Source organism: Protopterus annectens, chromosome 12.part0 (assembly GCF_019279795.1).
Source record: "Protopterus annectens isolate FY-2018-M chromosome 12.part0, PAN1.0, whole genome shotgun sequence".
Classification (NCBI taxonomy): Eukaryota; Metazoa; Chordata; order Ceratodontiformes; family Protopteridae; genus Protopterus; species Protopterus annectens.
This window is the reverse complement of record NC_056746.1, coordinates 1534138926-1534151234: the sequence shown is the minus strand read 5'-3', so window position 1 is coordinate 1534151234 and position 12309 is coordinate 1534138926. Positions and strand designations below refer to the sequence as shown.

Sequence of the window (12309 nt, the reverse complement as noted above, 5' to 3'; positions counted from 1 at the left end):
CCCTGAAGTAACCACCTCACTTCTCCTGGCTGCAAATGTGTGGTCTGTCTGGGTCTCCCCCAAGCTACCAGACCTACATGCTTGACTCCAAGCCTGACTGCATGTAACTGCATGCACACAGGGTACTGCATTATCAAAATCATTACCTATCAGGACATCTGCAAGGGTATCATCAAACACACCTACTTGCTGGCTTCCTTTTCCATCCTCCGAGTCAAGGTGAACCCTAGCCAAAGGTATTTGGAATGGGGTCCCTCCTAAAGGTCTGACTACAGTAGACTGCTCAAGCAAGTAGTGCTCTTCTGTAACCATTGCAGGCTTCACAATGGTTAGGTCAGAGGCTGTGTCTCTCTTAGCAGTGGCCTCTTTTCCCTCCACTAAGATAGGATATAACCTCTTGTGGCAGTTTGGTACCCTTGTTGCCTCGAGACAACTTACTGTTGGCATTTTGTCATTCTTATTTACAGGCTCTCCACACCTTTTGTTCCCCACCTTGCCACCGTGGACATCTATATGCTACTTGGCCCTACTGGTTGAACTTAACCCTTGGTCCTGGACGTGTACCTGGACTAGTGGCTTCCCCTGCTACTGGAGGACTCTGTTGGGATAGTCTGGGCTGCCCAGCATGGGTTCCCTTAGACTCAGGAGCAGCACTGGGTGTTTCTTTCCTGTGCAGTGATGCCCTGCTTGCTAGGTATAGGTCTCTATTCTTCCCCAACTCATCTGCAGTATTGCATTGTCTATCAGCTAACCAGATTCTCATGTCCTCAGATAAACTGCTAAGGACTTGTTGCCTCACCAAAATGTCTGCCAGCCCTTCAAAAGTGGTGACCTGACATCCACTCACCCACCTATGACAATAAGTGCTTAGTTCAGCAACATATTCACAAACACTTTCATCTGCTCTGCGCCTATGCTCATGTAACATTTTCCTATAAGCTTCAGGTGTTAACTTAAAACATTCTAAAATACATTTCTTTACAATATTATAATTTAAGCAATCAGTATCAGACAATTTAGAAATAGCAGTTACAGCTTTACCATGGAGTAAGGGGGTCAGGAACCGTACCTAGGGGGTCAGGAACCGTACCTAGTGCCCTTGGTCAACATTATACTGTTTACATACCCTCTCAAACATATGAATGAAACTATCAAAATTATCCCTCTCTGTAAATTGTGGAAGAAATTTACTGACCTTTGTGGTTTCTGGGGTTAGGTTACTCCCTTCCCTTTTACCTAAATGACTCCGACGAAGAGTCAGCATCTCCTTTTCATATTGCCTCTGTCACTCCTTCTGTTCCACCTCTAGACATCATAGTTTCTCATTTTCCTCAGCCTCTAGACATCTCATTCTCTGTTGCTTTTATTTCCAAATGATTGGCCTCCAGTTCAAGTCTCTTTAACTCTAGATGGATTTTTAAGTCCTCTGTGGAAAGGTTGAGCTGTCCATTTTCTGAGAGTTGTACATCTCCAAGGCCAGTCTGGTTGTCCTCCTGATCACTGGTCTGCAGTGCAGCTGTGCCCAAAGCTACAATCATTTCTGCCTTAGCCAGGTTGGCATGCACCAGTCCTTTAGCCTGGCACAACTCACCCAACAGGCTCTTTGCCAGCTTGCCATACTCCTCTGCTGACTTGCTTGCATGCTCTCCCTGACAAGCTAAGCTAACAAAAAAAAATTTAAACTATTGTAATGTGAAACTCTGAATGTTCACTGCATGGCTGACTGAGATTACAAACACCTTCAGTGACCACTGTACAAAGGCTGCAGGAATTCAATATCTACACCACTACAAGCCAATTAATATGTGATGTGGCTATCTCAGCACTGTCAACCAATTAATATGTGATGTGGCTATACCACCACTGCCATATGTGATGCCCTTGCACCAGCCCAGTAATCAAGGGGCATCAATCCTCACCATTGGCAAGTTAGGGGGCATACACAATGGGAGGATGACAAGTATACACACAGTAAAGTACAATTTCCCTTAAGAGCACACAGAGTTCACACTCAGTCTGGGCTGGTGTCTCCCTCTTTTTCCAGATCCCCAGTAAGACTCCTCACTGGCACAGCTATAGGGTTGAGATCTCAGCTGAGTGGTTAGGCCAAAAACTCCAGCATCCACTCTGTCCAACCAGTGCTTCGTGTCCCTGCCCAAGTAGCTGACATACACACACACACACACACACACACACACACACACACACACACACACACACACACACACACACACACACACACACACACACTTTGAGATCTGATTTATATACAAACACACGCACACACCTGGGAAAGGCTGGCACAGGTTTACTAGCTGTGCCCCTTCTGCCCAGACTATAAGGTAGTTATCACTGCCACCAACCACTCTTATCAGCTACTCTTGGCTCTTAACAAAGGATGTCCAATCCTATTGTGTAATGTTACTATTAATCTAAATGGTAGTCTGACCAAGAACAAGTTTATTTTGGAGTGGCCTGCCCTGTACAGTGTCACCAAATGCATATGCAAGTATGCTAAGAGCTTAAATCTGTCTAAACAAACCACCCACAATTAAAAGGTTTATATACAGTTAATAATAAATAATAAAAGAACAAGATAATACTCAGTACACAAACGCAGTTGCTTCAGAGCTCAAAATCACAGGAAATATTTTAAAACAGCATTGCAGGACATTCTCAAATAAATACAGAAAACATCTAAACTAATCTTTACTATATTCTTAACTATATCTAAAAGAAATTACTGTACCCTAGTTACTTACTATTAGCAAGGCAAGTGCAGAGGGTGATGATGAGTGGATGTTCTTGCTGGGTCCAAGACAAAATACAAAATGCACAGTCTCTCTCTAAGAGAGTTCTTAAATTAATATCAAACATTACTGCTGGACCAGCTTGGATGACATCACTCTTTGTCACTTGACTTCAGTTCCCATGCTAAACAGAAACTAACAGAATTTAACATCTCTGTATGAGAAATACATCTCTCTCAGATCTTTGCAGATCTTGGAAGTCATAAAACAATAAAACACTTTTACATCTGAAGCTTAGTAACTACTTCTCTTTTAAGGCAATGCAAAGACTTCTAGCTCTAGACATTGTGTCTGCTACTGAACTGAAACTGAGAGATAACATCTTTGGTTTATGGGCCAGCTGTTAAGTAACTTAACCTCAACTATTCTTAAGTTTTACAGGTTAATATTCTATGTTCCAGCAGGGTACACTGTGGATACATCTTAGCTCAGTACATAACATATAGTTCTGTATAAATCATATCAATATTCACAAATGAAATAAAACTATTTACAAAATTCCAGATTGCTGGGCTGACAATATTTCCCTATATCACAATAGACTTCTGAAATATGAGCAGGATTATAATGTGCTCGCCACATGAAGAACATTACTTACCATTGCCCGTTTCTTCTTTCACTTCTTTCTTCTGCATCTTCATATCTGAGTTAGGGAGACTATTTCTTTTTTTGAGAGAAGGTAAATTCTGCTTCCCTTCTTCATCTGACAGAATGTCTGCAAGAGGATCTTCTAGCTCTGTAACACAACAGCACAAATGACAGTATCACAGTCAGCTACCTCATAACTACAAAAAGGATGTAGACCATTTAATGAATTCCATTCTGCTCAATGACAGCTTCTTTTTATGTCCATTATAAACTTAACACTCACTAATTACTGCATATGTCACCTGGTTAAGCACTACATTCTTCAAGGATGGTTTCTCCTCATAAATTCTCCCTTACATATTCCGTATGAGACCAAAATCAAGTGAAAAAAAAAATCATATTTTTATGTCATTGTTTTTTTTTTTTTTTTTGTATGAAAACAGTTTTTTATTCACAATAGAAGCATTAGATGTTTAAGTAAGGGAAGAGACCACTTATAGGTATGGAAAATGGCACACAGAGAATGTGATTTGATCACAAAGGTGAAATATCAGAGAGAAAACAAAGCCAGCCATGTCTGAACCTGTATAATCAACAGCTAGCCATTATTTACTGCAACAATACAGTGACAAAGTGCTGCTATTATATATGCTGGAACTTAATTTATTTTCTGCATTTGTTTGCTATTTCAAGTTTTTAGAATACCTTAGGAATACCTTAGGTGTTGTTCAGTACTTGTGCATGTACTACATACATTAAGATATCTCTGCAGTGCTTACATTTGTTTTCAATCTCACTACTGAAATGCCATTTATGCAGATGTCGGTCCAGATTCTAAAAGAGCTGCTCACAGTGGAATCTGGCCCCTGATGTAGTACTGTTTATAGAATAAGCCTTACACCAAATTAAGTCACTTGTACTGAGTTAGTCTGCTATTTGGGAACTGATGAAGAATCAACAATAAAACAGAAACAAATGTGAATAAAACTTAGTAAGGAATACTTCAAAAGACTTAAATTAATCCTAAAACAGCATTGACATCTAGGAACAAAATCCAAGCTATAAACCAATTTGCTCTTCATAGGTTCGTACTAGGCTATCTGCCCTAAGGCATTTATAAGCCTAGCCAGAGTGTATGTGGCTTACACCACCCCTTAGGATGAGAATACTACGCCCTTTTAGGGTTTAGTTTACTATGCCTCTGTCTAGTAGTGACACAGAGATGACCCCGGGGTAAACCTACGATCTCCCATCCACTCGAGATTTCTCTTGAATAGAGTCAGTGAGGGGCTCTGCCTAACATGGACTGGGATTCTGTTCCAGAGTGTAGGGAGCCTCTGGGTTATGAATCTGTCCCTCCAGCACATCCCATTTACTTCTGTGTTGAGGTTTAAGTCACTTGTTCTCGTGGCTCTGATGGATTTGGATTTTCTGAGGTGGAGCATGTCCATTAATTCAGGATTGGACATGGCCTTGTACGTCAGGCACAGATCACCTCTGAGTAGGCAGTATGCGACTGAATAGAGCTGGAGTTTTTTCAGTCGGGCAGCATATGACATATGTTTAAGACCCTTTATCCTCTTGGTGAGGAACTTTTGGGGTCTTTCCAACTGCTGCAGGTGTCGGGTGAGATGCATCCCAAATGGGGCATTGTACTCAATCATTGGCCTGATAAGAGAAGAGTACAGGGGCACAATGACCTCTCTTGATCTAGATGTGAAACCCTTCATGATAAGGTGGGCAATATAGAAGGTCTTCCTAACCACTTTGGCAATGTGAGTGTCAAATGAGAGGTTACTGTCAACCTGGGTCTCTAGGTCCCTGATTACATCTTCCGTATTCAATGGATTACCGCTTATGTGGTAATTTGTCGGTACCTTGTTTTTCCCAAAGGGTATGACTATACATTTTTTGGCGTTCAGCTTAAGGCCATGGCTCTGGCACCAATTAGCCATTTCTATGAGGCCTCTCTGAAGGATGTTTGTGTCCGCTGGAGTATCAATTATGGCGCCCAGTTTGCAGTCATCTGCAAACTTTGTCAGCCACAATCCTCCTATGTTTGCCTGTACCCCGGAAAAATAAATGCCGAACAAGAGGGGTCCCAGGACTGAGCCCTGTGGGACACCGCTTGTGACTGGCTTAGAGTCTGACATAGCTCCGGCAACTCTGACCCTGTGGGTTCTGTCCTTGAGCCAGTTTGCAACCCATCTTGTGACATATGGGTTTACATTTAAGCTGGTGAGTTTGTCTATGATGCCCGAGTGGAGTATTGTGTCAAAGGCTTTTGCAAGGTCAAGGTAGGCTGTGTGAACTGCCTTACCCTCATCAATGGCCTTAGTGACTGTTTCAAAAAAGTCAACCAAGTTCAAAAGGCAGGATCTGCCCTTGACAAAGCCAAACTGAGTAGGATCCAATGTCTGTAGGTCCCCAATGTCTTTGTTTATGAGTTCCATAATGATCCTCTCCATAGCTTTTGCAGGCCAGGCTCGTCAAGCTTATGGGGCGGTAATTTCCAGGGTCCGTAGAAGCACCGCCTTTGTGAAGTGGGACCACTGTTGCCGTACGCCACTCTTTGGGTACGTATCCTGTAGTAAGGCTAAGATTAAACAGCAGCCTTATGTGTGGGTTTAGTTCCTCTTGGAGTTCATGTAGCACACAGCCCGGGACACCATCCGGTCCCATTGATGCTGTGTTTTTAGCTTTAGAGAGGGCGGCTCTCACCTGGGCATCTGAGATGTTAGGGAGGCTACACTCTGCTGGGATAGTTATTTCCCCTTTTGGGGGGGGGGGGAGAAATTTGCACTGAACCTGTCTGCCAGAATGTTGGCAATGTCAGTGGGTTCAGTGTATTTTGTGTCATTTTGGACTAACTCTGAGCATATCTGGGAGTTTCCACCCAGGTTTCTAACATAGCTAAAGAAGGCCTTGTGATTGTCTTTTGCGATTTTTCTCTCAAAGTTGGCCTTGGATGATTATATGAGTGATCATAGTTTTTTGCTTGTACTGATCAGAGACGCCTTCCCTTTTAGGGATTTTGCTCTGTCAAGTAGTAGCTTTCTCCTCCTGTTGTAAAGTTTGTTTATGGCTGGGGTCCACCAGACCGGGCGCCTGCCTTTGGGGGAATGGGTCTTGGTTTTATTTGGGATTGCATGATCCATGCATTCTTGAAGGTGCCCATAGAAGGCATTTGCAAAGGATTCAGCAGTGTGGGTTGTGGTTTCCACTGGCCCAGGGGCCTTGAAGGATACCACTTCAGTCTTAAGAAGTGTGAAGTTTGCTTTTGAGAAGTTCTTCACTGTGGTCTTTTGTGCAGGGGTGGGGCGGATGTGGATTTCCAGTGAGATTAATTTATGGTCTGATTTTACCAAAGAGGGATATACTTCCGTGTGGAGCATTTTGTCCCCATGTTTGTGATGATCAGGTCTAGTATATTGTCTCCTCTTGTGGGAATGGTGACTAGTTGTTCCATTGCATTTGAGTTTATGAATTCTAGGAACCTTTGGGCTAGGGTGTTGGGGCTTGAGTAATGTTCCCAGTCTATGTTTGGGTAGTTGAAGTCTCCCAAAATGATGGTATTTGGAGAGACATTCATACTCTCCAGTGTCTTCAGGAAGGCTGTGTGGGGTTCCTGAGTTTGAGAGGGTGGTCTGTAGCATGCTACAAACTGTAAGGCAGTTTTGCCTATGGTTAGTTGCACCTGGATAGTCTCCGATGCTTCGCGTTGCCACTAACCTGGAGGTGTGGGTATCTTTGATGAAACTGGATACTCCCCCTCCTTTTGTGGTTCGGTCCAAGTTTTGGGGCCGGAAAGCATGATATGAGGTAAAACCTGATAGTGCTGGGGTGCTCTCAGGAGCCTTGAACCAGGTTTCAGTCACTGCACAGACATCGATGTTCTCGATACTGAGGAGGGCTTCGAGGGCATGCATCTTGAGGTTTAGACTTCTGGCATTGAGCAGCATTACCCTTAGTTTTTTTCCACTTGTGTTTTCTAGGAGGTAGGTTTGTCATTTGAGCCTTGCCTAAAAAGGCACTATGGGGTGGCAAGAGCCTTGGCCAATATCTGGAAGCCCAGGGTGACAGGTGCAAGCCATCCCTTCGAGCAGCGTGGCTTGTCAAGCATGTCATCCCAAGCAGACAGACATTGGATCCTTAGAATGACACCAGTAATTAAGCCAATTGTTAAAACTGATCATTTTGTCTTTGTACTGTGGCATCATTCTTGGTGAGGGTAAGATGCTGCTCAGGGTCAGGGTCATACCGGCATGGGCTACATAATCAGAGAACTCCTCTATGTCTCTTTTCATGTAGTCCAGGGAGGTACGTCTCAGGTCGTTCACACCGGCATGTACAATGACTGAGTCATATTTGTACTTGCTGTGGAGTGACCGGAGTGCTTGTGTTATGTGGCGGATTCTAGCTCCCGACAGGCAGCTTACTGTAACCTTTTCCTTGTTCAGTCTGGTGAGCGGGGCGTCAGTGTGTCTGACTATGGAGTCACCTATTACAAGTGTGTCTGGCATGTTGTTTGGCCTTAAGGGCTGTGACTGTTTAGCACACTGACTTTGTGAACTATGTGTTGCATGTGCTATGTCTTGAGGTGGTGGTTGCTTGGGTGTCTGCTTTGGAGGCCTCTGTTGTTTTGGTATTTTTAATCAGCGCCTCCGAGTATGTTTTAGTGTGTTTAGGTGTTTGGTTTGTTGTTGTGATAGTTCTATGTGAGACTGGGTTTGTGGTGTGAGTGGTTACCTTCTCCTCCTGACTGGTCTTGCCAGTAGTGAATTGAGAGAGCTCAGCCTCCAGTTTGGCTATATAGTTGCATCTCTCGCATATATTTGTATTTGTTGGGAGGAGGGGAGGGTTGTCTGTGTACATGAGGCAATTGTAACATTGCCTCAAGATTCCCAGATTCACCAGCTGAACAGGAGAGGAAGCCAGCAACTGACCCTTCGACATGCTAGAAATAGTGAAAAAGATTGCTGTGTAACTGAGTCAGAAAGGACCTATAGGGAGATGTGTACTCAACAGAATTTAGGTGAATGAAGTACTTTCTTTTGTTTAAGAGTGCTTTACCTGTATAAAAATGCTTTAGGAGCAAGTGCTGAGCTTTTCAGATAGAGTATAGGCTGTTTAGACTGCAAGTAGAACAGTTCTAAGGGAAAAATTGAAGAGCAGACTTGGCGGAGACAGAAAAAGTTTAACCTTGTTTAACCAAGTTTAACCTTGTTTAACCGGCGCTGCGCTATGCGACGCATCACAAAGCCATGCAAAGGTGGATTTTAAGCAGTGAACTACAAAAGAGCTAGGAATGGTCCCAAACAACCAATTACTACAGCTTCTTGTGCTGAGGTCACTTCCCCCAAGGACAGGTAGGCTGCTCAAGGCTCCCCACTCCCACTGGTGAGCAAAGAAACTTCCTTCTATCCAAGTAAGGTAATGGACAACACAGGAACTACACCACAGCCCAGAATACAGCAATGCCTGTATACTGGTCTAAACTAGTCGAGAAAGGCGGGAAAACAAGGATTTTTTTGTTGTTTTTTTTGTAGAAATACACAGAAAATGCAGAGACAGTGATAAATTAGTTACACAGGCTAGCACACTTTAGTGGGCAGCCTCCACAGTTAAATTAAACAAACAAACAAGCAAACTTTCGATTAAATTCGACTAAATGTAACTTTAAGTGCAGATTTAAAAATAAATGCAGTAATCAGAAAAAAAAACAGTTCAGGCTAGTTTAAAGTAAGCAACAGAAGCTATTTCCAGTGAAAAAAAAGCAAATATACTTAAATCCAGAAGGTAGTCGTTTTTTCGAGTTCCTTGCTGCTAGGACCACTCTGTAAACCCACGTGGAGCTTGTCTGAGCAGTATAGTCCTAACTTACAGTTTTGGAGTGATTGACTGACCCCAAAACAAGTTGGATAGATTAGATAGGAAAACAAGAAGGCTGCTTCATGCTCACCATATGATTTATAAAAATCAGTACATAACAAGATTATATATTCCCCATTACGAAGGAGGGATGGTCCTCCTTGAAATTGATTACATTTATAGATCTGCAATTGTGGGACTCCACACAGATCTGCTGACCTCACAAGACCCAAACACAGTAAAACTTTTAAAACACAAGGAGAATAAATCTAAGATGGCTTCTTTGCTTAATCTAGCAGAAGCTTATCAGCGTCAAGCAGGAATGGAAATCAAACAAGAAGTAGATAAAAATCAGGCAGCAACTGAATGTGCCAAAAAAAACAAAAGAAAGAATATAAGGTGAAGGATCAGATGAGAAGGCAAGAAATGTGGAAAAAGCATAAATATAGTTGCAAGTATAGAAAACTTCTGGAAGAACCTCATGTTGATCAGGAACGAACACAGGAATGGTTAAGAGAGGCAAATTCAAACCAAGAGATGAAAGGTTAATACTGGCTGCCCAAGATACTGGGCTGCGTGCACGTTGGTTTATAAAGTCCATTGAACATGTGGGAGAAACAGACAAATGTAGGTTTTGTAAAACCAAATTCAGTTGCACATCTCATTGCTGGTTGCGACATACCAATGGCAGAAGGACTGTATACTGAAAGGCATAATAATATGGTAAGATTATTGCACTGGGGATTGTGCAAACATTATGGTATTGAAGTGGCTGAAAAACACTGGAAACATGAGCCACAAAGCATCATAGACAATGAATCACATGGGATCATCCATTACCAACAGTTCAAAAGATAGATGCTAGAAAACCTGATATAGTGGTCCAAGAAAAGAAGACAAGAGTAGCACTGATCACTGAAATTGCCACACCCAGTGACTACAGTGTCTTGCATACAGAGAGACACAAAGTAATAAAATATAAGGATCTGCAGGCATAAACGAGAGCAATGTGGAAGAAAGATACCCAGACAGTTCCAATAGTAGTAGGAGCAATGGGTCTTATAAAAAAGAGTTTACAATTGTATTTAGATATGTTACCAATCCATGTAACTCCATATGAACTACAAGAGTTATTACTAGGCACACTGTGGGTGCTGCGAAGAGCACTAATGGCTGACATCAAAGATTGAAACAATACTAATTTCATGAACTTTTATTGTACTTAGGAATGGGGTCCATTCCCGTCATGGTATTAGAAATCCAAAAGACTTGGAGAAATTAAAAAAACAGCAAGTCTTTCAAAATGAGGACAGACTTATACTGAGAGTAACTCTTTTGGATTCTGGCCTATAGTCTTCCTGATCTTTAATGGGACACTTCTACAATTAGATATTATCAATCTTAGTCATATTAGAAAACAAACACTATGCCATACATACAAATCTTCATACTTGTATGTTAGAATTCCTGATCTGTTATATTTCCATTTTAATTTTATATCTGACATATGTTCTTTACAGCATTCACAATGACTTATCTAATGTAATTACTATAAAGTACAGTGCTGTTGTGAAGGGCTGGGTAGCAATTTCAAAACACCAGAAGATGAAGTACAAGAACACAGAACTAAGCTTTTTGTGTTTGGACAAAAAAATCGTTTTTAAAGAAGACATGTTTTAGTTTAATCAAGGTTATGGAAAATTATGTTGTGAAGTTTATTTTACATTGTGGAGTCATGCCCCGACAGTGCTCATATAGCAGCATTTGTTCTTAACTGCTGCTTGTGAACACAGTGACATTTACTACTGTATTATGCCCTCCAGTAACTGTGAGATGTTTTTTTTTTCATTAGTAATATCCAATTTACAATGGTGATGTAGCTATGTGGAACCAAACTGTGGTCACATTTTGAAATAAAAATTATCTCACACTGTATAATAAATTATTTTACACTGTATAATGTAAGGAATTTCAAACGGTAACTGACATTTAGGATGATCTATTTCAAAAATCTCACAGAATTAAGTACCTTACCCTAGAAGATTTCATCACCATACTGGAAAGGTTGAATTCCGTCTTCACCTATTAGAATACCTCTACATTTTTTATTAGCAGTTGCTTCTACAGTTTGGCTGTCAAATGTACATGGTATAGTGTTTTCCTGCCAAACCATACTGTAATATTTATTTACATTAATTTTGTTTCTACAGCAACTCATTTTACGTCCTTACAATTTTGGAACAAGAAAAGCAGGCTGTGGTATGTGGGAAGGCAGAGGCATGGCCAGGTAGGCCACACTCTTAGGCCACTCCTTATTGCTCATCTAGCCTAACACTGGCACATCAGTATGCTAGGAGGAGTTAAGGCATACCCAAATTATATATATATATATATATATATATATATATATATATATATATATATATATATATATATATATATATATATATATATATATATATATATATATATATATATATATATATAAAATGTATATATATATATATATATATATATATATATATATATACACATACACATTTATAACTGGTCCTCCACACTCTACGGTGCCTAATGGTGCAGTACCTACACCCTGCTGTAGACTGGTGGAGTCCACATACAGATGTTACCCCAGAAGAACCTTCCAGTGCAGATCACACTAGGAGATGAAAGCTGCAGGGATTGGGAAAGTACAGTTGTGTAAGTAAACTTACCAAAACAGTAGATGTTCAAATGATCACTACTGCAGTAGCTCTATCTATTTGGCTTATAACCTGCTAAGGATATAACAGCCTGCCAGCTTCCAAAAACTTCAGGACACCTTCCAAGTGCCCAGACCATCACTCAGCTCAAGCTAAGCTGAATAAAAAGACAGGTTTGGCTGTCAATCCCTGCAGAGCTTCCTGCCAACACACAGATGGGGGCTGAGCCTTGAAAGGACAGTGCTAGGAACAGCAAAAAGTAAATGTCCACACCATGGCATAAATAACACCACAAAAACTATGTACAATGGACCAAACTGCTGCTTCTAAATTACTTA

The 12309-nt window shown here is 41.3% G+C and overlaps 1 protein-coding gene across 3 annotated transcripts in view; it reads right to left on the bottom strand.

Annotated features, from left to right (window-relative positions):
• FBF1 (Fas binding factor 1) overlaps positions 1–12309 on the bottom strand; it is a 1798645-nt gene that overhangs the window by 1475445 nt on the left and 310891 nt on the right. For all 3 annotated transcript variants that reach the window (XM_044090504.1, XM_044090506.1, XM_044090505.1), the window contains exon 10: positions 3409–3546. In XM_044090504.1, coding sequence (XP_043946439.1) covers positions 3409–3546 — 138 coding nt within the window. The remainder of the gene's footprint in view (positions 1–3408; positions 3547–12309) is intronic.